The 26,544-nt window shown below is 36.6% G+C and overlaps 1 protein-coding gene and 1 pseudogene across 2 annotated transcripts in view; both read left to right on the top strand.

Moving 5' to 3' along the window:
* Nucleotides 1–26,544, top strand: part of Ctnna3 (catenin alpha 3) — a 1,666,920-nt gene that overhangs the window by 1,038,867 nt on the left and 601,509 nt on the right. For both annotated transcript variants that reach the window (XM_060369423.1, XM_060369422.1), the window contains exon 10: nt 1,452–1,544. In XM_060369423.1, coding sequence (XP_060225406.1) covers nt 1,452–1,544 — 93 coding nt within the window. The remainder of the gene's footprint in view (nt 1–1,451; nt 1,545–26,544) is intronic.
* Nucleotides 6,769–8,409, top strand: LOC110565371 (60 kDa heat shock protein, mitochondrial-like; annotated as a pseudogene).

Below are 26,544 nucleotides of genomic sequence, written 5' to 3'. Positions count from 1 at the left end.
AGTTGAGGTATCGTGACCTTCAAGCCAACAAAAGGCCTTTCCAAGTAAGCCATTTTCATGTACATTAATAAACCGAACAATGACTCTTCATGGCTAAATACTGTATGTCTGTTATTTTGTCATATGTAAGAGCAAAGCAGGAGATGTTTCAACATTCACGTATTAAGATGCCGGAAAAGCAAGGACTTATATCCATTCAAGTTTCTATTCATAGTCTTAAAATAGTAACCCAAAGATTGTGCTTTATTTGTTTTCCCTATAACTCCTAAGAGTGAATTGAATTTGGACTTTAGCAACAAGAACTACAAGATGTATATTACCCAATGTACAATTTGCAGATCTTTAAGAAACTACCTTTTTTTTGGTGGGGGGGAGAGGGAGGAGCACATTGATAGAGACAATGAAGTATTTTGTGTAGATCCGAAAAAATCACCATTGCCTGGTGAGGTGGCATAGAGAGTAAAGGCGTCTGCCTGCCACCAAACCTGAAGGCTGGACACCTGTCCCCACAGTCACATGGGGCAAGGAGAAGGTTGACACCCATAGGCTGTCCTCTGACTTTCACAAGTAACATCATGGTACTGCTCTCCAGCATGAATGTGCCACCCTTCCTCCCACCACTAAGATTTTACAACAGAAAAAAAAAATAATTGTTTTCCTTTACAAATTACCATGGTGCTAGCGAAAAGAATTTTAGATAAGCTGGGGTTCAAAGGAAGAGAAACCCTTTCTCAAAGCTATATCATGAGATAAAGAAATGTGTAAATACCAGGCTTAGGTAATGGCTATTATGATAATTACTTAAAAGAAGACCCGTTTCAGTGGAAAAGAGTACAAGTTTCAAAGCCAGTGGTACGAAATAGACTTAGGTGTCACTAATACTTGAATTGAGTTGGCTGCCAGAATGTCAGATAGTGTTCATTAAGTTACAGTAGAGAAGCAAGTACAGGAAATACTATTTAATTATCTTGTGTTTGCCCAGCCTGGGGAACCCAGCATAGTTGATGCTGAATAAAACATGACTAAGATACAATTATGCCTAATGCAACTTAAGTGTGCATAATAGACCTCTGGGAAATAATAAAACAATTACAATCTTAAAATAAACCACAATCAAAGGAGATTCCAAGAACCTATTAGCATGCGATCCATAGATAAACTTTACATGGTCTCATAAGAATGTTTTATTATGGGTTAGATGTAGATTCCAAAAGACTATGTTAGTCTTACTGATTCATTCACCAGCATTTTCTTTTTATGTTGCTTCCCTGAGGCTCTCTTTCATTATATATTTTAATAGTTTCTCTGAATAATCTTAGGATGTAGGTATCCGGTGATATTTATAAAAATGTTGCTTGGCATTGATGTTTTTGGTAAATGTGTACATGCAAATATTTCTATACTGCCTCAGTGATCTGAACTAATTTTCATCGTCTTGAATTGTATTTAAGGTGGCAAACCTTGCTTGTTCCATGTCAAGAAATGAAGATGGAATTAAAGTCGTCAGAATTGCAGCCAGTCACTTGGAAACCCTGTGTCCACAGGTAGAGTAACTAAATCAGTGCCTTGCTCCTGTACAGTTGTGTTCAGTTCTTCATACCGGAGATATATAAGAATATTTGTTATAAATAAGTAGCAAATTATTCTCAGATCATGGCCAATTCATTACCAAGGAAGTTGTTCCTGTAGCTTTCTGAGATGGTTATGTGAGATTTGAGTTAAACATCTTTCAGCTCTCTGAAGGTGTCTAAGCACCATTGAAAATGGGCGCATTCAATCCTGATAATTAACCCTAAGACCTGACTCATGCCGCTAAATCTCTTTCACCTCTACTTAAGAAGCAAGGGAAAGCAGGCTTAGTCTGTAAGATTTCTAAAGAAAAAAGCTCTACGCTATAAATCCTAAAATATTACAAGATGAAAGGATATTATTTGGTGAAAGGCATTTATTTTACAGATGAGAAAATTTGATATTGAAAAATTAAATATTATACATGTGCTTATTTTAAACCAGAAGTTCTTTCTATCAGCAAAACAAGATGCTGAAAAACCTTTAATAAAAGGCACAGAAAACCTCTGTGTAAGGTTTTGCTATTATAAACCCTGAAATGTGTTTATTTTGGTAAGAGTTGTTGCTTTACAATTTTAGAGGGTAGTTCATGGCCGTGGCAGTGACCTGTAATTTCAACACTCCCATGCCTGAGGATCTGAAGTGTGAGGCCACTAGGCGTGGGCTACCGAGAAAGACTGGGAGCAGTATCAAAACCATACTATCCCAATTAGGCAACCAAACAAGATTTTGTTAACTGTTCATCAGTTTGTCAACTGTTCATCAGTTTCTTAGTATCTGATAAACAACACAATTTTAGGTAATTACTTTAGATAGCTGGTTTCCTTGAAGTTAAGAATCAGAATGTATATTAGGGGAATATTAAATATTAAGCACACTTTAAAAACCAGAAAATGATGTGCATATATGCTTCTAGAAAGACCACAAATGGTGTAAGGAGAACACATTAAATGCTTGATTTGCCGTACTGACGATCTTACTCCTAATGCTATTGAGGGAATAGTCAAGGTATCTGTTTCTTTGTAATTAACGTCAATTAACAAAAAAATGACCTGGCTAGCCAGCCTGCAGGGGTGATCTTTCAACTCATAATCGGTTTTGTATGGAAGCTTGTGGGGAACACGATACCGCAGCAGGGTCTCTAAAGTGGTTGAACCTGTGGAACAAGCATCAGCTCCCTGCATGGGTTCTCACGCCTATGTGTGGCCAACACTTGATGCTATTACTTTTTGGCATCCCCTTTCAGTATAAATAGAGTTATCAGAGCTAACTGTCTAGTTTCTGATTCCTGGGGCGAATGCACTTCCCCCCCACTTCTGAACATTTGGAATTCTGATTTTGTTACTTGTTTATATCCTTTGCTCATTTTTTTAAGAGAAGAAAATCTTGAAATGAACATTCTTAGGTGTTTTCTTACATGAATGAAAATCTGTTAAGAAACATAACCACCCCCTAATCAATTTCCACTCCAACTTCTCCTGGACTCCTATAGCCTGTCCCCAACTTCATTATTCATTCCTCCTCTTTTTTTTTTTTCTCTTCCCTTTTCTGTCTTCTTCAGTCTTGTTATTGGTGTGCATGTGTGGACAGGCGTAACGTATATCCTCTGGACCATGAGCATCCCACCCTGGACCATCACTGAAAAAAAAAAAAAAAGCTGACTTTTCCTTCCTCGGTAGCTATCACCGGCCAGATTTCCTCAGTTAAGGAAGGGACCTGGGGAACCCTACCCTATTCATAGCAACTGCATTAATCTCGTGGTGAAGGCAGGCAGCCACAGCTGCAGTGACTTCTGAGTGTCCTAGCTCTTTGGTGTCCAGAAGACATGGGTACTTCAGCAGTCCTCAAAACTGCTGGCTCTTAAAATAATTTTAATTAATTAATTCAGTTTACATCTTGGTCATTGGCCCCTCCTTCCTCTCATCCCAATTCCAACCTCCCCTCTTCCACCTTCCCTCTGGCATCCCCCCTCCCCTCTTCCTCAGAATAAGGGATTCCCCCCTACCCAGACACCCCAGCTCTATTCACATGAGGACTGAGTTCATCTGCCTTTCCTGTGGCCTGGTAGGGCAGTCCCATCAGGGGGAAGTGATAAAAAAGCAGACAACATAGTTTATGTCAGAGACAGCCCCCACTTCCCTAACTAGTGGGCCCACATGAGGCCTAAGATGTCCATCAGCTACTTATATGTAGAGGACCTAGGTCCACAACATGCATTGTTCTTGATTGGTGCTTCAGACTACATAGGGCCGCTGGGCCCTGGTTGATTGGCTCTGACGGTCTTTTGTGGAGCTTTTGCAACCTCTAGGTCTATTTATCCTTCCCCACTTCTTTTCCAACAGACTCCCTATGTTTCACTCAATGTTTGGCTATGAGTCTCAGCATGTGTCTCGAGCCCTTGCTGGGCAGAGCCTCTAAGAGGACAACTCTGGTGGGCTCCTTTCTGCAAGCATATCAGAGTATCGTTAATAGTGATAGGGGTCGGCTCCCTTCTTGGTTCTCAGGGTTGGGCCTGGCATTGGTGGAACATTCCCTCAATCTCCGCTCTGTTCTATATTTGTCTCTGCAGGTCTTGTAGGTAGGGTCAGTTTTGGATTGAGGTTTTTGTGAGTGGGTTGGTGGTCTCCTCTGTCCACTGGAAATCTTGTCCTGATAACAAGTGTCCTCTTCAGTCTCCATGGCTCTTGATACTAGGGATCTTAGCTGACTCCCCTCATTTAGGTCTGCTTCTTGTTGCAGAGATGCTCCTGCCAGCATTTCTCTCTTCTCTGAAAGCCTTCTGCCCTCCCATCCCTGTTTTCCAGCTCTAATCACCACCCTTATTTATCTAGGTGCTTTCTCTTCTACCTTGTTGCCACTCTTCAACCATTACCTCTGTCTATTCTATTTCACTTTTCAAGTGAGATGTATTCAAGTGAGATCCTCCCTTGGGTCCTCCTTGTTACTTATCTTCTTGGGGGTCTGTGAATTGTAGTATGTCTATCCTGTACTATATGACTAAAATCCACTTATAAGTGAGTACATACCATGTGTCTCTTTCTGTGTCTGTGTTACCTCACTCAGGATGATCTTTCCCATTAGCCTGCAAATTTCATAAATTCCTTGTTTTTAGCTGAGTAGTATTGCATTGTGTAAATGTACCACAGTTTCTTTATCCATTCTTCAGTTGAGGGACATCTAGGTTGTTTCCAGCGTCTTTATGAATAAAGACGCTATGAACATGGTTGAGAAAATGTCCTTGTTGTATGGTGGAGCATCTTTCATGTCTATGCCCAGGAGTGGTATAGCAGGGTCTTGAGGTATTGACTATTCCCAGTTTTTTCTTTTTGTTGTTGTTGTTGAGAAAGTGCCAGATTGATTTTCCAAAGTGGATGTAGAAGTTTCCACACTCAGCAGCAATAGAAGAGTATTCCCCTTTCTCCACATCTTAACCAGCATGAGTTGTTACTTGAGTCTTTGATCTTAGCTGTTCTGACAGGTATAAGATGGAATCTAAGAATATTTTGATTTGCATTTCTCAGATGACTAAGGACCTTGAGCATTTCTTTAAGTGTTTCTCCACCATTCAAGATTCCTCTGTTGACAATTTTGTTCAGCTCTGTATCTTAGTTTTTTTAAAATCTTGCTGTACTTTTAAATTAAATTTTTATTTTTATATTAATTAGAGTTTATTCACTTTGTATCCCAGCCCCCTCTCTCATTCCATTCCAATCCTACTCTCCTTCCACCATCTTCTCCAATGCCCCTCTCCAAGTCCACTGATAGGGAGGTCCTCCTCCCCTTCCATCTGACCCTAGTTTATCAGGTCTCATCAAGATTTGCATTGTCCTCTTCTGTGCCTGGCAAGGCTGCTCCCCCCGCTCAAGGGGAAGTGATCAAAGTCCCAGCCACTAAGTTCATATCAGAGACAGTCCCTGTTCCCCTTACTAGGACACCTACTTGGATACTGAGATGCCATGGGTTATGTCTGGATAGGGGTTCTAGGTTATCTCCGTGAATGGTCCTTGGTTGGAGTTTCGAAAAGACCCCTGTGCCCAGATTTTGGGGGGGGGAGGTTCTGTTACTCTCCTTGTGGAGTTCTTGTCTTCCTCCTTCTTTCATAAGATTCCATGCACTCTGCCCAAAGTTTGGTTATGAGCCTCAGCATCTGCTTTGATACACTGCTGGGTATAGTGTTTGAAAGGCCTTCTCTGGTAAGTCCTCTCCTGTTTCCTGTTTTCTCCTTCTTCCAATGTCCATCCCATTTTTCTTTCTGAGTGAGGATTGATCATCTTACCCAGGGTCTTCCTTCTTGCTTAGCTTCTGTAGATGTACAGATTTTTGTATGCTTATCCTATATTATTTGTCTGTAAGTGAGTATATACTGTGTGTCTTTCTGTTCCCAGATTTTAATTGGATTATTTGCTTTGTTGGTGTTTAATTTTTTGAGTTCTTTATATTCTGTATATTAGCCATTTGTCTGATGTAGGATTGGTGAAGATCTTTCCCCAATCAGTAGACTGCCTTTTTGTTCTATTGATAAAGTCCTTTGCTTTACAGATTTTCAGTTTTAAGAGATCCCATTTATTAATTGTAGATCTTATAACCTGAGCTGTTTTTGTTCTGTTCAGGAAATTGTGTCCTGTGCCAATGAATTCAAGGCTCTTACCCATTTTCTCCCTTATCAGATTTAGTGTATTTGGTTTTATGTTGAAGTCTTTGAACCACTTGGACCTGAGTTTTTTGCAAGGCAATAAATATAGATCTATTTGGATTTTTCTAGATGTAGATATCCAATTAGACCAACACCATTTGTTGAAGATGCTGTCTTTTTTCCATTGTATGGTTTTAGCTCCTTTGTCAAAAATCAGGTATGGATAGGTGTGTGGGTTTATTTCTAGGTCTTTGACTTGATTCCATCTTTATCATGCTTCTATAATTTCCCCCAGATTTTGGTGGGACATGTCCCAGGTAGGGCCAACTATAGGCATTCATTTTCCTCAACTTCACAAACCATAAGTCTCTGTATTAACCACCACCCATTGCACTGAGAAACTTGTCTGGAGAGAGGTGAATGATGTAATGATTTATCATAATAAATTATGATTTTGATGGGAACTTTGATACTACATGTCTTTTTTGTTGATTTTTAAACTTAGAGTATATCTCCTCATTAGGCACCGATGGCCTGCCTTGCCATATGCTCTGCCTCCTGCAGAAATGCTTCTACTATCCTCAGTCCTTTGCCAGATGAGACCTGTGTCCTGGGCACTGGCTCCTCATCTCACTCTGGCCTATGCCAAACATGTAAAATTTGGTGTGGATGTTCAATCCTTAACACTTCAAGGTGTAGACCTTTGGCCAATGGTGTAGCTGTTACGTTGGGGCCAAAGGAAAGAACAGTGATTACTGAACAGACTTGGGGAAGTCCCAAAGGAACAAGGATGGGGTCACTGTTGCAAAGTCAATTGATTTAAGGGCTAAATGTAAAAATATCGGCGCTAAACTTGTTCATGATGTTGCCAATAACATAAATAAAGAGTCTGGGATGGCACTACCACTGCTACTGTTCCAGCACATTTTATTGCCATTTAGGTGAGAAGATCAGCAAAGTGGCTAATCCAGTGGAAATATGGAGAGGTGTGAAGTTGGCTTATGATGCTGTAATTGCTAACTTAAAAAAAAATTAAGCCTGTGACAACCCCTGAGGAAACTACTCAGGTTGCTACAATTTCTGTAAATGGAGACAAAAACCTTGGAAGCATTATTTCTGATGCAAGGAAAAGGGTTGGAAAAAAAAGGGTGTCATCACAGTGAAGGATGGAAAACCCTGAGTGATGAATTAGAAATTATTGAAGGTATAAAGTTTGGTAGAGGATAATATTTCCTCATATTTCATTAACACATCAAAAGGTCAAAGTGTGGATCCCAAGATGCCGATGTTCTGTTGAGTGAAAAGAAAAATTCTCGTTCAGTCCATTGTACAGTGCTCATTGGAAGCCCTGGTCACCATTACTGAAACTCTTAATGCACCAGCTCTAATTGGACCTGTTTTGAACAGGCTAAATGTTGGTCTTCAGGTTGTAGCAGTCAAAGCTCCTGGGTTTGAGGACAATAGGAAGATCCATCTTAAAGATATGGTTACTGCCACTGGTGGTGTGGTATTTGGAGAAGAGGGGTTGACTCTAAACCTTGAAGATGTCCAAGCTCATGACCTATGAAAATTTGGAGAACTCATTGTCACCAAAGATGATCCATGCTTTTAAAAGGAAAAGGTGGCAAACTTCAAACTGAAAACGTATTCAAGAGATCACTGAGCAGCTAGACATCACAACTAGTGCATATGAAAAAGCAAAAGGTGAGTGAATGAGTGCCTTGTAAACTTTCAGATGCAGTAGCTGTGCTGAAGGGTGGAGGGCCAGTTGATGTTGAAGTGAATGAGAAGAAAGACAGAGTCACTGATGCTCTCAATGCTACAATAGCAACTGTTGAAGAAGGCATTGTTTTAGGAGAGGGCTACTTCAGTCTGCTTCAGTTCATCGCAGCTTTGGATTCATAAAAGCATGCTAACGAAGAGCAGAAAATAGGCATAGAAATTATTAAAAGAGCACGCAAAATTCCTGCAATGACTATTGCTAAGAATGTGGGTGTTGAATGATCTTTGATAGTTGAGAAAGTTTTGTAAACTTCCTCAGAGGTTGGTTATGATGCTATGCTCAGATATTTTGTGAACATGATGAAAAATGAAACCATTGATCCAACAATGGATGCTTTGAGGTGGCCTCATTGCTAAGTACAGCCAAAGCTGTAGAGACAGAAATTTCTATAAAACAAAAGACCTTGAATGGGCACAATGGGTAGAATGGAGGGGGTGTAAGAGGTGACACCTTGTATCTCCTAGAAGAGAGCTTTGCTATGACAGGAACATTGCTATGACAGGAAACTCAATGCAGGTTTCTCACTGATAACTTCAGAGAAGTCACCTGAAGAAAATGACTGATGAGAAGGCTGGCTGATCACTGTAATCATCAGTTACTGGTTTCCATTGACAATATATAATGGTTTTCTGCTGTCATTGTTCATGCCTACAGATAATTTATTTTGTATTTTTGAATAACGACATTGACATTTGTATATTCCTGATACTGGAATGAAATTTGCAGGCAAATGGTGGGAACTAGAAAAGTTCATCTTGAGTGAGGTAACCCAGAAGCAGAAAGACACACCTGGTATATGCTCACTCATAAGTGGTTATTAAACATATAATAAAGGATAAACGTACTATTCTCCTAAAGAAGTTAAACAACAAGGAGAACCCTAGGGATGATGCTTAATCCTCATTCAGTAGGGCAAACATGGTTAGACATCAGAAGCAGGAGAAGATAGAGAACAGGACAGGAGCCTACCAAGGAGAGCCTCTGAAAGACTCTATTGATCAAGGTATCAAAGCAGAGGCTGAGACTCATAGTCAAACTTTGGGCAGAGTTCAGGGAATTTTATGAAAGAAGGAGGAGACAGAGAGACCTGGAGGGGACAGGAGCTCCACAAAGAGACCAACAGAGCCAAAACTTCTGGGCTCAGAGGGCCCTGCAGAGATTGATACCCCAATCAAGAAACATACATGGAAAGGACCTAAAAAACCCTGGTTTAGGGGAGAGAGAGGTGTCTTTGTCATGAACTCAGTGGCAGGCTCTCTGATCACCTTCCCCTGGGGGGTTGGTGCAGCCTTGCTAGGCCACAGAGGAGGACAATGCAGCCAGTCCTGATGAGTCCTGATAGGCTAGGGTCAGATAGAAGGGGAAGAAGACCTCCACCATCAATGGATTAGGGGCAGATCATAGGAGGAGAAGAGGGAGGGTGGGATTGGGAGGCGACAAGGGAGGGGGCCACAGCTGGGATACAAGGTCCAAGAATGGAGTCATGTAAGAATTCTGAGTACTTGTAAGAAAACAAGACAAAAGTCATGTGACCTCTGTTTCTTCAAAGCACATAGTTGTCCTTGTTATACTTTCAGTTGTAGTGGATAGGAATAAGTTTATTTCAGCTGTTGTTACTCATATGACTCTACGGAAGAACATGTTTTTGCCACATGTGGCTGTCCTTGTGATCGGACACCTTACTCATGTACTTCTTCTTAACCCTGAGTAAAAATTGTCTGATGCTCTAAATAAAGTTGACTATTGCATGAGACCTTAGTCTGCTTATTTTTAGTCCCATCCTCACCCAAGTTCACACTGCCAACAGGGGTGTTCAACAAACAGGATCTAGGGAAATCTGGCTCTCAAATATACTTTGAGATGCTAAATAATAGTTACTTTGAAGTGCATCAACAGCTCATAGGAACTTTTTTAAAAAGCCAATTTGATTTAAAATATTTTACTCAAAGAGTAAGTACAAAAAGAATCCTAACCTTTCTGCACATTAAATTACGTTTTGAATATTTTATGGATGTTTGTGTTTTGACTATATCTGTACATCACGTACATGACTGAGACCAAAAGAAAGTGTTGGAGTGACTAGAACTGCAACCACAGATGGCTGTGAACTGCCATGTGGGTGCTTGCAATAAAACCTAGGTCCTCTGGAAGAACAATAATCTCCACTAACTATTGAGCCATTTATGAAGTTTCTCAAATTGATTTTTATATCTATATTTTATATATTTTGCTCATACTTTGCATCCTGAAATTTTGGATTAATATTCCTGGAATTTAGTAGTGTGTGTGTGTCTGCCTGTATTTGTTCATGTAATACATATACATATGTATATATATATATATATACATACATATATGTATATATATGTGTGTGTGTGTGTGTAGTTTTATAACTTTGCACTTTGACAATATCTATTAAAACACAAAATTCATTTATCCCTTGGACATTAACATATCTCTTGGCTATTCACGAATATATATGTTTCCAAAATATATGAGTAAAATTTTAACACAAAATATTCCACAATGGCTAAACCTAGATCCAAACTGAGTGCCTATCATTACAGCATTAAATGATGTTTGAGAAAAAAGTCAGCTTACCTGAAGCCTGTTTTCTCACTTGTTTTGGAGGTCTTCATTCTAAAAGACAGATTGAAAAATAATTCTAAGTTGACTCCGGAGTAAGCAGGGTAAATCGTAACTGGGAGGAGCTGACAGCATGACACTTTATTCCTGTCTGTTAAGTCTTGTGAAGTCACCTTGGGCTCAACATATTAAGTCACTCTGTTTCCCACTGTGCATAAAGTACTGCAACTAAACTGTTTTGCCCTGTTACAGGTGGTCTGCTTTAAAGGAAGGTTGTCACCCGCAACATATTTAGCAGGCACTCTCTGAAACAGTGACATATCTTGAAGCTGAGTTGTACAAAGACCTTATGAAAGCAACAGGAAAAAAATTCAGCAAAGAGAACATAAGCATTAGAAACACATGCTCACTGTCATCAGATCTTTAAAGGGCTGTAAAGTGAAAGACTGTATCTGACAGGTCCTGAGGGACACAGCTAGTTTATGAGTTCAGCCTAGAAGGAGACACAGTTATAGCCTGAGGAGGCCAGAAGAGAGTGTCAGATCTCTAGAGTAGGAGTAAAAGATGATTGTGATCTACCTGAGTGGGCCCTGGACTCTGGCAAATAAACCTGGGCCTTCTAGAAGAGTGTTTTGTTGCCTTTTAACCACTCATATATCAGAGCCCAATAATTTCATTTTTAACAACTGACTTAGAAGGAGATATATATATATATATATATATATATGTATGTATATATATGTGTATGTGTGTATATATATATATATATATATATTCTTTATTTGCATATGACACAAAGGTGGAAGAGACAGAATTCATTTAATGTTCCATCATTACGATGAATGGTTAAAAGCTGGAATTGAATAAGGACAAACATGAATCCAGGGACTTAAGCACAATCCATTGCAAGAAATAGGTAACAAAAATATTACTTCTCAAAAAAACCTGCAGCATCAGGAGTTGAAAAGGACATTGGTTATGTAGCTTATTAAATTCCAATCATGTGTCTGATGAAGCATTTTCATGGTCTCTGTTGAAATTAGGTCTGTATACTTGTTGACAAAGTAAAATTTATTCATCAACTTGATTATGAATTTGTGTATTATTTCTTTTTTCCCCATTATTCATCAAACATAGTTTATTGTTGGAGTAAAGATAGTAAACAATTATCCTTAACATTTCTACTTCAGTGTTTGGAAAAGAAAAAATTCTAATTCTAAGTCAGTTCCTCTTTTCTCTCCTCTTTTTGTTTATAACATAATTAGGTTTAAAAAGCCAAACAATCTCAGTCCTCATGTGAACTTTTGAGCTGGGGTAGAGGACTCCCATATTTTGAGGCATAGCGGGGAGGGGATGCTGAAGGGAAGGAGGGACTAGGAGGAAAGGAAGGAGGGGCCATTGACTGAGATGTAAATTGAATTAATCAAAAACGACTTACAAATTTAGAAGACTTATCTATATTATGTTATTAGTAAACAATCACAGTATTTTATCCCTTTAAAATTGTCATAATGCTTAACACGTAAAGTGAAAGCAGTTTTACTGGTGCTGGGCTGTCCGTGTCCAGAATGCTATTCTGGAATTCCAGCTTAAAGGACAGACGAAAAAGAACGAGTTGTTTTATCGCATGGTGAGTTATTGCCCCCTACCTGGCATATTTAAATGAATGCCAAGCACAAGGTACCTCATCGAGACATACGAGGAAGAATTGTCATTATTGGGAGATGTAGGAGTAACACTTAGATCGTCTTAAGTGTTATCTCTATGAACGAGATTCTTTAGTTTAGAAAAAAAATAATGAAAAGCTAGTATCTATTCCTTATGGAGAATAGACTCAATCAGGCAGCTGCTCAAATGTGCTTAAATTTTGCAAATCTAATCACGTTTTACAATCTCGGTCTAATTTCAACCACACCTAGCACAGCATTGCTGTTTCTCCATCTGTCCTCCTCATGAAATTGTACCCAAGGACTCAACATACCTACAGAGGCTGCAGGGAACTCCGGATACATTTTCAGCGACGCGGTTGGGCATAGGGGCAATGTTTCACAAGTACCTTCCCGGGACTATAAAACAACACTGCAAACAGTTTCAGGCTCTCGTAAGTAGGGAAGAAAGTTGCTTATTTTATGCATAGCATCCTGGAGTGAAAAAGCAGGTATTGTTGAGAGAAGGTGTGTACGCAAAGACTATATTTATACATGGAAAGACCGATGAGGGCAGGAACTTTGTCTTGTTATGAACCTTGAATCTAATGGCGGTTAAATAACGGGTATCTAAAATATAGGTGGCCCGCTCTTTCTTTCTTTCTTTCTTTCTTTCTTTCTTTCTTTCTTTCTTTCTTTCTTTCTTTCTTTCTTTCTTTCTTTCTTTCTTTCTTCCTTCCTTCCTTCCTTCCTTCCTTCCTTCCTTCCTTCCTTCCTTCCTTCCTTCTTTCTTTCGTGTATGTGGAAATGAATATATATATTTTTTCTGAGATCAGTTCTCTTTCCACCCTGTGGGTTCTAGCCCTTGAACTCTACCTGGCGAGCCACCTGGTCAGCCCCATATGGTCATGCTTAGTGCACGTACATTGACTGAATGGTCATTCTTTGGTGCACTGTTTTGTCATTTCATCACTGGTGTCCTAAATAGGCTTGTGAAGTGAATACTGAAATCTACCAGTATTCCCCTTTATTCTCTGAGCGTTACAATAAACTCTACTTTCTAATCAAAGGGATAGAAAATCCCAACATGACACATTGTTTGCTGAGGTTCCAGTGATCGGAAGTGATTGGTGTTATCTGTCTTTGAGTGCACAGGCTAGCTTCATTGAAAGCGCAGGTGATTTATTAGTTTGCAGTGTGTGTTCTGTATAACACATACTTCAGTAAGGACATTTGACTAATAAAATGGAAATAAAATTTGTTGGTTGTTTATTTTATTGTGTGTTTGCTTGGGATCAAAAACTATGATTATCTGAGAATTGTAAGCACTCAGCTTTCTAAATTTTCTGCATTATGGGAAGTACATAATTTTCTAATTATCTGTGAGAGGTAATGATAGAAATTTTGCTTCACCTAAACACTATGTCCAGAAAAATCATTGTGAGGCAAGTTCATTCTTCAGTCATCACAACATATATCCATAAAAGCAGTTATATTGAACTTTTATAATTTATTTTCATTTCACAGAATGGAACAAAATATTCCAAAATTTTGGAACTAGTCATTTGAGGCTATAATAAAGGACAAAAAGGAACAATTTTATCTTAAAACCATTTGTAAGTAAATGGTTAATCATCATCATCTAAGGTGATTTGAGATTGCAAAACAAGGATGGTTTTTGTTGTTGTTGTTGTTTTGTTTTTTTTTTCTCAGTGAAGTCATGAAGTTTAGGTGGAGAAAGGGAGTATCAAAATGCAGCAACGAGAATGTTGGGTTAATGTCTGGCTCTGGGCTGCGACCTCTCTCTATTCTCTCCTGGAAGCACTGTGAGAACACCCTTCTCCCTGCTCCAGGGAATGCTACTTTCAGCAAATTCATATAGTATCTCTGAGAGCATCCATGACCCTGGAATGAGCTAGGGTCAGGGAGTAGGGATTCAGGGGTTATCCACCAGGGAAGCTCTGAGTAATAAGTCTTCATGTCTGAAGGAGAATCTTCGGAAGTATATCCTGAAAGAATAAACAGGAATTGTGCCCAGAAGAGTTCAAGTGGGGAAACTGTTGTTGATGACCCCTCCAAACAAACAACAAACAAACAGAAACAACCCCCCCAAACCAACCCAAACAAAACAACAAAATAATAAGACAAAAACAAAAGCACAATCTACATTATGATTTTAACATGGAGGCCAAGGCAATAATTTTAGTGTTGACTGCAAGTAATATAATACACTCTTTGAAGTATAAAATTAAGTATAGACAGAAAAATAATATTCTAAGTGTGATAGATGTTAGCATTCACATGCCATCAAATGTAAAAACAAAAACATTCTAGTCATGTAGGAAAAGTTTATCATAGGAAGAGAGAGTGTATTAAGTACAAAATAGTGTTTCAGAGAGATAGTATAAAATGGCATAGGAGTTATAGAGTGATTCATGTTTGGAGATTCACAGAATAGTGACATTTTCTATAGGTCTTAAAAGATAAGTAAGAGTTAGACATTTGGAAAAATATAAAAAGGACATTCTAGGCAGAGGAGATGGAAATTTATAACAGCAAATGACAAATATGAGTAATTGAATATCCCGAAGCCACATTATATTTTATCATGAAAGCTCTTGACATTTTAGGTACATTTTTTTGTTGTTGTTGTTATATGAAATTGTCACAGTTATGGGGTTTGACATATCAGAAAATTCACCATAAATACTAAATTTAAAAACATATCTCTGCCCAATCCAGGGTTTGTAATTTTAAAATATACATTTATACTTATTACTAGTTGCCTTGCATATGATTCTATATGCTATTGGAGGGAGGTGTGTAAACATGCATTGTATGTGTGTAGAAATTGCAGGATCATTTTAAGCAATTGATTTTCTCCTTCCCCCAATTTCAGACTATTCTATAAATACCTATCCATAATAGACCTATCCCAATATCTATCAATAAATACCTGTTCTATTTTCCTTCCATAATGAGATTCATCTGTTTGCTCTACTCCCTTACTCTGTACCTACCCTCTGTGGTTTTATGGATTATTGGCTTGGTTATCATTGGATTGATAGCTAATGTCTGTATAAAAGGGAATATATACCGCATAGTCATTCTGGGTCTGGGATGACTCGGAATTATTTTTTCTAGTTCCTATAACATATTAACATATCTTTTTCTTGGGGAATGGAGAGATCATAGGTGTTGAGAGAGCTCACTGACCAATGATTATTGATTCCTATTATTTTGTTGTTGTTTTAATTGTTGAATGTGTGTGTGTGTGTGTGTGTTTGTGTTTGTGTGTGTGCTTACTTCTTGTGACTTTGCTGGTCTGAGATTATTTATCCCCTATGGTTCTGAAAAGTAAACTCCAACCTAAAGAGGTTAGCTACACAAGACAATATAAATATAGCTTTAAAACTTGAGGTTTTTCTGTGCAGTTCACAAATAATGTTTGTGCCAAAAATATTTATTGGTAACACTATCTTTAAGCTTAAAACAGAAACAAACATATGTTTGAATCATTCTATTTGACCAAGTAGAGAATGCCTGTGGCTGTGTGTCCTAAGAACTCTGTCTTGTGGATGAATATGAACATCAGCAGTGACCCGGCCTCCTGAAAACTTCTACACCCTGTCATGACAACTTTGCTGACCCAAGGACTTTTCAAAAATGTAAACAGTCATTTCTCTCTTTCCTGTGCTATGGCAAACATGAAGAATTGTCTGTAGCTTGAGGACACTTGGCCCTCATTCCATGTATTGTAACTGACAGTGTGGTGACCTCTAAGCCCCAATTGAAATGCAAAGTGTTGCCTCTATTCTCATTAAGAAGAGAGAGCACTGAGAGCTTATCACACTGATCCAAAAGATCAGGACTGGTCAGTGACCTCTTGACTCATGAAACATGATTTGGGTAAGGCAAATCTTGGGAGATTCAATGTTACAAAAATAATGACATTGATCTAAAGATGCATATGCCTCATGTAGTGACTCATGTCAATAATTTCCATAGGAGCTAGGGTATAAAGTCATAATTTCAGCTCCACATTCAACTATGTGAAGAGACCCTGCTTCCTCATTACAATAACAAAAAGAACAAATGTGCAAAAAAACCTGTTAACATAAACCAAATATTATTTTTCACTCAGTTATTGCTGTTTCTGATTTAAGGCTATTGTTAAAGATAACATTTAGTAAAGCAAAAGTTCGGGTTATTTTCGAATTCTTTAGGGGTGTGTGACAGGAGGAGCAGAGATAACTTCAGGCAGAGGTGCTGTTATCAGGAAAGAAGGTAGTGTGCATGATAAGAGCAACGACAGAGAAACAGGACTTCTTGGGGGTGAAGAAACTGTGAAACTATGTTGTTTGGGGGAAACTAATGAGAGGTAAATTTGTTTCTAGGGAGTAGAAAGGAAGGGGTTAATGCACGGTTAGCATTTAAAATCTGAAACTCTGCTCTAACCTACTTTTTAAGAAATGACAACCATAGTTATCATACAACACAATTCTATTCTAATGAAGAATAAAATATAGTAAATAGCTCAAAATATCCTTTTTCTTTTGTCTTATTCTTTGAAACTGCCTTAAAGCCAGTTTCCTTTAGAAATTAGAGTTAACTTCTCAATATATAGGCACATTGTTTCAGTTGTGGACAAGACATCATTCCTTATGCATTTGAGTTAGGTGAGTGCTTTCTTCAGATCACGTGGTTACACATTTCGTATTTACAAATGTGTTCTTATTTTGAATATTTGTAAATATATTTTTAATTAATTACAGTTTATTCACTTTGTATCCCAGCTGTGGCCCCTTCCTTGTCTGCTCCCAATTCCACCCTCCCTCCCTCATCTCCTCCCATACCCCTTCCCAAGTCCACTGATATGGAAGGTCCTCCTCCCCTTCCCTCTGACTGTAGCCTCTCAGGTCTATTCTTGCACATAAGTGACTTGACAATTCTATGCATAAGGGTGAGCTTCAGAATTTTTAGGCAGGTTGTGTAAGGTTAGAGATTAATAAAAAAAAATAAAGACTTTAGGATTTGATAACTAACATTCTTTTTTATTTTAAAGTTAACTAGGATACTTCATTTATTTATAATTTTCTGATTGTAAACATGGGATTTTCAGTGTTTTTATCTACTGTCCAAAAAATTCCCACAGAGCCAAAAAAATCTGCAGGCCCAGGGTTTCCTGCAGGAACTGACGAATCAACCAAGGACCATGCATGGAGAGGACCTAGACCCCCTGCTCAGATGTAGCCTATAGGCCTCTCAGTCTCCATGGAGGTACCCTAGTAAGGGGAGCAGGGGCAGTCTTTGGAATGAATGTGGTCTTTGATAACCTCCCCCTGTGGAGGTGTCCTTACTAGGCCACAGAGAAGGAGGATCCAGACAGTCCTGATGAGACCTGATAGGCTAGGGTAGGAGAGTAGGGCAGAAGAAACTTTCCTATCAGTGGGCTAGGGGAGAAACATAGCGGGTAAAGAGGGAGGGAGGTTGGGAGGAGATTGGGAGGGGGCTACAGCTGGGATACAAGTTGAATAAATTGTAATTAATAATAGTAATAATAATAATAAAATGAGCTTCAAATCTAGTTAGAAAGTTCTCAAACATGAAAAAGAACTTATACAGTATGGGAAAATTTTATCACATGAATTTTGAATTACAACATTGGGTGTGTGATTTATTTTGGCTTTGTATTTTTACAATTTCAGGCCTTTACATCTTTACAAAACTGACACTATTATTTGGCCCTTAATATATTGTGACATGATTCCAACAGGCTTTACCATTCCCTTAAACTAACATGCCCTAGTAAAACACGACCCTAACATGAACACACATGTGTGTGTTCTATAAGATTATATCACAACTGCTGTGGGGGAAAGTTGGAATGTCATTCTTGTTTTCTAGTATTTCTTGACATCCTTGTTTATGTAGCATTTAGCCTTTGAGATAAAAATTGGTGGATGAACACACTAACTCTGATTTTTTTTCTCTACAGTATCTTCAAATTCTTAATACTCCTCAATATTTTTGTTTAAATTTATCCAAATTTGCTATAGCTTGCTATAAAGGCTCATATTTCATGCTGTATTTGCCCCCCCTTAAACATAATTTATGATGATACTATAAAGAACAATGTGATTAAGCTAAAGCACTGGTTTACTATAACCTATTTGTTAATTTATACTGTTAAAAACAGTCTTTCATATACTATTCCTCCCACTGGAACCATAAAAAATATGTTTCAGTTCTGTTTTGTTTTCAGATAGATTCTCACTTTATACTTCAGGATAGTTTCAAACTGTCATTATTTCATCAGTACCTCCTTATGCTGAGATTGTAGACATGCGTCTTCACACTCAGTTTATACAACTTACTGTCTTGAAACAAATCTTACATCTAAACACTGGGTCTCTTATTGGGTACATGATTTAAATTGATGCATGTATCTTGTAACAGAAGGAAATTACATTGTATCTCAGTAACTGAACTAGGCTAAGAGTATGTTAAACTTCATCTTCCTTCTAATTTGCTCTTATTAGTAATTTCTTCATCTCTAATGACTTTATATTGTTTTAAATATTTCCCTAAAATTTTAAGTCATTAAATACAAGTGAATGATTGGATATGAAATAAACTGGTTCAAAACTTTATCAGTATTTTCAAGTGGTATAGTAACCTAAATGATTGCGTACTTACTCTCCTTTTTAGGGGGTGCTGGCAAAACTCACATAGTGTTTGTGAAAGACATAGGCTGGGAAAATAACTTTAATAAAACTGAGTGTTTATATGAAATAAACAAGAACACTGATAATCCTTGCTTTTAAAAAATTTTAAATTATTTTCCAAGTCAAGTTTTATAATGAAAGGAAGGATACAAGAACAAAGAAAGAAATGTAGGAAAGGGAGGAAAAAAAAACCCATACAGGTATTGTCTAGAACTCTATGGTAGTGAAGGACTTGATTGCCATAGAAACCCCCTTTGCCTACTTGTTCAGCAACTCAAGAGTCCACTTGCACTTTCCAAATAATGTTGTTTTGTAGAAAGAGACATTCAATAGCAATCAAACAATTGGTTAGCTATATTAAGAACAGAGTTTTTCGCTTTCCAACAAGTCTCATGCAAATCTAAGAGAAGGGCTTAGGATAGGAGAGTTTACTATAATTTGAAGTCATATTAATAGAAAAGGGTTAGAAATCCAAGAATATCACAGCTTGGGACAACACAACTGCTTATCATCAGGAAGAATTTTTTTCATGAATTCTTAAACAAAACCCTATGTCTGCCTTTGAAAAGGAGGAAAGTCCTCATTAGCCAAGTATTCTTAGTATGTTAACAAGTGACAGCCATTTTCCTATGGAAGTCTTTTGCTTCTCTGAATACACTTCCAACTGCCAATAAATAATAATTTGACTTGAGTTTCTGCCAAGTGTTTTCTATAAATCACGGAATTCAAAAACAAATAAATGAAAGCCATTCTGGGAAAAAAAAAAGTATAATGAGGTCAATCATTGCAGTTATTTGTGCCCATTCTTAAAACAGAGATTTCAAAATGGAAACTTGAAATATTTCACTGGGAGATATTTCATCCACCAGTCATACCACAAATTGTTAAGGAGGACCTGACGACCCTTTCCTACACATTGCACCAATTGCACTGAACGTGCGTCTCTTTATACATTTTATTTTCTTTGGTAATGCTAGACAAAAATATGAAAACAAAATAATTTTCAGAACAGTATGTGTGTGTGTGTGTGAGTGTGTGTGAGTGTGGGTCCACGTACCTGTAGAGGGCATAAGAGTCCCTGGAGCTCGAGTTATGGATAGTTATGAGCCAGCCAATATGGCTCAGAACCTTCAGAAGAGCATTGCTTTTTCTTAACCACTTGGTCATCTTTCTAGTTCCCAAACAAGATAATTTGTAAGGTGTATCATTTATATGTAAAAAGTTCTACGTAATTAATCTACACAGCTTGATTTGTTTGTAATTAATTACAAAGCCACGAAACTATTATCTCCATCAAGTGAGAAGATATATTCATTATCTAACCGATGTTTTTCTTATATCTACTTTGTTATTTGATAATAACACTTAACATAAGGATTAACCTCTTACTAAGTTGTTAGTTTTCAATGCTCTACTGTTGGTGAGTGGTCTAGACTCTATAGAAGGTATATATGCTGAAGGTAATTTCAGCATTTACACTTTAGCCATCATTTTCTCCTAGAAAGTGCCTGGTGATAGCTGTTCTGTTCTACTTCGTTTTTGAAGGATTTCAGATTCCACATAGTAGAATTCTCATACAGAATCTGTCATGCTGTGTTTGGTTCATTTCACTTAGGATGCCTGCCAGGTGCACCCATGCTGCTTTATCTGGTGACCGATTCTAGGTTTTCCCCATGGTACCGGTATCATGAACAGTTCTACGATGAACATGATATCACTTAGGCATTCTGATCTTCTTTAGATAAACTTCCAGAATATCATTTCTAGGTCATATGCTATCTCTGTTTTTAACTTTTGGAGCCACATTCATTGATAAACATTTGTTAAAGGTTGTACCAGTTTTCTGCTTATTATAGAACCTATATAATGAGATGATCACTTCACATTCGTGAAGTAGGTATATTTTTTGTTGTTGGATGGAGTCATCTAGATGAATCTATTAGGGATATATTAGACTGTCTATGTTGCTGCTGGATTCTTCTTTAATAGAAGGTTTTTACATGGTGATGTATATTCCCTGTTGAAAATGATGTTCTTATGTTTCGTACTATTTTTGTATTGCTGCTTCATTTAGTTTCCTGTTGTGTTTACATGTCCTAATGTTGGGTACATATTATTTAAAGCCATTTTATATTTTTGAAATCTGCACTATTTTTGTTTATGGACCTTCCTTGTTTGTTGTGAACTTTTTTTTTTTCACTCAATGGCTATTTTATGTGACAGTTACCTCTTTACTTTTATCTTTCATGCATGATTTTGCATCCAGTACCTTCTTTCATCTCTACATTCTGCCCATATTGATTTACAAAGTGGCTAAACAATTTTGCATTCCCAGAAAAAAAATGGAGGTGTGTTCTCCTTTCTCTACACTCTCCTCAGCATGACATGTCACTTGTGTTTTTGATCTTAGCCATTCTGAGAGGTGTAAAATGGAATTTCTAAGTAGAGATTTCTCAACAAAAGAATCTGAAATGGCCAAGAAACACTTAAAGAAATATTCAACATCCTTAGCCATCTGGAAAATGCAAATCATACTTCTCATTTATAACATTCTTTTTAACTACCTGACTACCTTGTTTACTGTAAATGAAAAACTTTGAGCCTCCCTCTTTTTTTCTTCTTTTCCTTAACCTAATGACATCTGATGATTGCTATTGTTTACAATACCAATTCTAGCCTTGCTCTTGTATTTTGAAACCCATCAGTAATTACAAAGTATTCCACACCCCTCAATAGCACAAATACAACCATTAATATTTTGAATTTCTTGACTTCCTCTATTCACTGTTCGGGCTTTTAACAGTTACGCTATCAAGACCTCTTCCATGTTTACTGAATTTGTGCTTGATGCTCCATAAACATGCTGTCTATCCAACACTTTCCAATCAATGAGTTTACCATTATGTACATGTGAATGTATGTATTTATGTATGTATGTATGTAAAGCTGTTGTATCTTGTTAAAATCTGGCACTTTTATTATTTTTGGATCTTTTTTCTCACACACATATCCAGAGACCTTACTAAATATTTATGGCAAAGATAAAAATGTTGACATTGCATTAATATATTGAGAAAATTCCAGAAAGTTAATTCAGCTTTGGTATTAAGGTATTATTATGGATATGATGAATTTTGCTAGGTTTTTTGAATATTTGTGAAAAACATAACATTTATTGAGCATCTGCTATGTTCTAAATATTCTGATTAACATTTTCCTTATATTCCTCCTTTTGAAGTTTACAGCAGTTTGAGAATGTACTATTTGAATCCAGTAATGTAATTAGATTTGTAGTCAATATAAATCTGAGAGGAAGAGCTAATGTATATGGTGAACTATGACTCATCATATCCTGCCAAGGTAGACGAATGACTCAGAAAACAGGGAACATTTAACAGCAACAACTATAAAGTTTATGTCCAAATTAAATGAATGTATAATATCTATGACTTCCTAAGATTTTCTTGATTGCCGTTCTTGTGAAAGGTCATTTAACATTCCCTAAAGTGAATCTGAGTTTGAGAGGTGACATAGGAGTCAACAAAGCCATAGGCTCTTATAAAAGAACCAGATCAAGGACAATAATTCCCCTGTAAATTCTCATTAGTAATGCTTCTTTTAAATATTATACTGTCTATGGTTATCATGCTTATGTGAATTTATAAACTATGGAACATAAAATGTTGAAAATATCAAGATTGTCTCTTCATCATAGTTGACAGAATAAAACAAGAATATTATGACGTAATATTATTGTTCTATTGGAATTCTTCCACACGAGAAGACAAGTTTAGATTCATACTTGTGGTCCTAACACTCAAAGTGGAGCTCTGAGGATTACTAAAAGTTTGAATCTAACCTTGTCTACATTATATGCTTGAGCCAGCCTCTGTAGCCTGAGCTACAGAGTGAGATTTTGTCTCAAATTTAAATAATTAATTAGACAGAAAACATATCTTTAAATGTGAAACAACAGAGCAGTTTTCTTCTTTACAGATTCTGGGGTGTTATTTTTTTGCTTCTAAATGATTCTTTTCCATCTGAGATGCAATTGTGCAAATAGAACACATTCAAGAATGAAAGGATATGTTCCTCTTTTTTCCACGTGCGTTGTAATTTTTGCCAACAGTATTCCTCCCACTGAAATCCCCAGTTGGTTGGGGGGAACATAGTTCACACCCAGGGCCACAGTGGTCAGAACACAGCCCTACAATGTTTCATAAACACTTGTTGATTGACCAGTGGTTCTCCAGCCTGCTGAAGCTGCTCTGTTTCTCAAGGGCAATTGGATACTTTTCCAGGAGCAAATTCAAGTTCTTAAATTGATACAGATGGTGTGATGTTCTTCCCTGCTTAAGAACCCACCACCCTGCAGGAAGAACTGTCAGCAAAGCAATGTAACAGTGTTGCTCTGTTATCTCTAAGAGGAGACTGGAAACTAATTCTCATTTAAAACCACTCCTACTCAGTTATCCTTATAAACAGTATTCTGCCTGGAGAACTGAGCCTGTGCTTCTGGCTTGTACAAACAAGTCCTCCAGATACATTTCAAAAGCCGCTTCATTTATGTCTGCACACATATAAGCCATTTTCTTTTATTATTACTCAACTATATCACCTGCAAATGATGTATTGTATGGTCTTTATGGTTATAATTCCTTAACACTGTTTATGCCTGTAGGAATGCGTACTATAACTAATGTTTAAGATCATCCCTTTATTACATGACTGTGTTACAGGTCATCTAATTCCATGTGTTCAGGAATAAACACAAATACATGAGAATACTAAATGAACTCCCTAGAATAAGTCTGTCTGTGTCTCTGTGTGTGCAATAATCATAGAAGATTAAAAAATCATGAGCAACTTCAGAGAGCGTATTGAGGAAAAGAAGGAATTGGAGTAGGGAAAGGAAGTGTTTATGTTGAAATTTTATATTAAATTATAAAAAGGAAAATAAATGTTGAAGCATCATTAATGAACTATTTTGGTTTCACTGATTCAAATGTAATACTGAACTCACACTCATTTCCCCATTCATGGTTTTAAACATTTTATAATTGTATACATTATATATATATATACATATATACACATATATACACACACATTATAGTTTGTAATTATATCATATATCATACATATCATATATATTTGATATAATTATATATCAATATATAATTAAATATAATACACCATTTTATATAATTCTACTATAAAATATATTGATTAATATATTAATATATTAATATTACAAGCAGTAATTATGTCATTAACATCACAATTATATTCATATATAATAAATATTTATTAATGTTATATAACATAAATATTGTATAATCATTATTATATATTATTAATATTATATATCATATGTAATATAATATATTATATTATAGATTATATATAGCTATATATAATATTTATATATGATTAATATACAATATATTATATAATTATATATTATTATATGATATAATAAATTATATCATATTTATATATTAGATATAATTATATGTAGTATAATTATATTGTTATATAGTAATTATATAATATATAATTTTATAATTACATAATATATACATTATAATATATGTATATTTATCCATGTAAGCAGAACTTATTTCTAAGTGGATTATATATGATTACAAATTTTTGTGAGTAAAATAATCATTCATTTTGATTTTTGTATAAAATGTCAAGTATTTAAGATGATTTTTGCTAGCATCCAGTTTTCTTATAATAGTTATTTTACATTTTATGTGAGTCAGAAATGAAAACACCCGTAGGTTCTGTGTAGACATAGATACTATAGACATGATTTAGTGTCAATTTAGAATTGAACCTGGCCCTTGAATCTTAAACCCTAGAATGTAGAACCCATTTTTGTAAATGAGTGGGCTTGCTCCAGACCACCCAATTGCTTCCAGAGTTACTTTTGTAAAAATTCAGGAATTCCACAACACGTTAAAATTTGAACCAGTGCAAAATAATCAAACACTATATAAATATATTATATCTCAGTGAAAACAATGTCCTAGAATTATCAGTCTGTCACCTTCAGTATTTTAAATTTGAGTTACTGAATATTTTTATTAAAATATTATTCCTCTAATATTTCTTTGTAACCCTAAAGAAAACAGTTTTGCATCATTTTATTATTTCTCTAAGTGATCTTATCCAAGATTTTTTATGAGAGTGCCAAGAGTCCTGTTTACATCACAGCCAGCTTTTTTAAATTTCCATTCAATAAAGTAGGATGGTCCTTCCTTTCATTTGATAAACACTACTTTCCCCTTAATCTGGTCTCATCTAAAGCTAAAATAAATGGAAGCTAACAGTGAGTCAAAGAGTGCTAAAACCATCTGTTTTAAAAGAGATTAAACAGATGCCATTATTTCTGTTAACATTATCATGTCTCAACCTGTAAGCTTGCAATTAAAAGTGCCAGTTTCACTCTTGAAAACAAAATTAAAGATATTGAAGCTTGTGTCATCTGACTGACCCAGACACATATGTGAATCCTCTGTTCTGTGAGAGTTTCCATTCTGACAGAGATGCAGGATGGTATACAGACACACAGCTAGGGTTTTTTACAAGGAGAAAATGTCAATATAAAGGATGATATTGACTTCCACCTGGATCTATAGCATGGCCTTTCCTTAGTTTCTTTGGGCTGTTGATCAGGTATTTAGTTTCTTCCGTGCTGACTCACCCAAATGAACAATTCTCTTAGTGCCACTTGGATGGTTACTGTCACAGGGTGAAAACAAATAGTTTTATTAAGTATTTGGAAGACTTACCTCCTGTCTTCCAATTCTTTTCCTTGCCACTGCCTTGTGAGTTGGAGATTTTATAACCTAGGGTATTTATGAATCTAAGGATAATAGCAGACCTTTGCAATGAAGGCAGAAATCAACTTCAGTGCAAATTCAGAGAGCACAGTAGAACATGGGAGAAAGATAAATACAACACATTGTAAACAAAAGTGTTGAGAACAGTCCTCACTTGATAACACAAATTAATGGCTTTTATTAATTTCTTTGACTTAACAAATTGATGTAGTAGATCTACCATTTGGAGCCAATATATTACACGTGATATTCCTAGATTCAGACAAATGCCTTTTTATCCCCAGTGTCTCTCACATCCTTAAAACTGGGCATTAGCTTGACACTTGTTTGTGTAATCATTCTTGGGAGTCCAGATCACTCTCTTGTTATTATCCAGGATTCCATGCCCATAGTTTTTGATATTCAAAAGTTGCCCTTTCATCCTCTTCCATGGGTACTGATACTTTCTACATGCCTTTGAATCCAGATTATGAATGGAGTGATGGATGTAACTCATGAAACTTAGCAGCCTCCACCCTGATGATGTAACATGGAGCCATGATAAACTGCAAGTGTCTCAAGACTTGCATTATGCTAGGCACAATGACAAATGCCTATAATCCTACTCTGAACACCGAAGCTTGAGGATTATGATTTCAATACCATTTTGAACTTTATAACAGGTATATATGAATGATTTTGGAGATGGCTCAGTACTTAAATTGCTTAATGCACAAGTTTGAGCACTCAAATTTAGGTGCCCAGA

The sequence above is a fragment of the Meriones unguiculatus genome, chromosome 16 (assembly GCF_030254825.1).
Source record: "Meriones unguiculatus strain TT.TT164.6M chromosome 16, Bangor_MerUng_6.1, whole genome shotgun sequence".
Classification (NCBI taxonomy): domain Eukaryota; kingdom Metazoa; phylum Chordata; class Mammalia; order Rodentia; family Muridae; genus Meriones; species Meriones unguiculatus.
The sequence above is the reverse complement of the archived record's forward strand: the minus strand, read 5'-3'. Positions and strand labels throughout refer to the sequence as shown.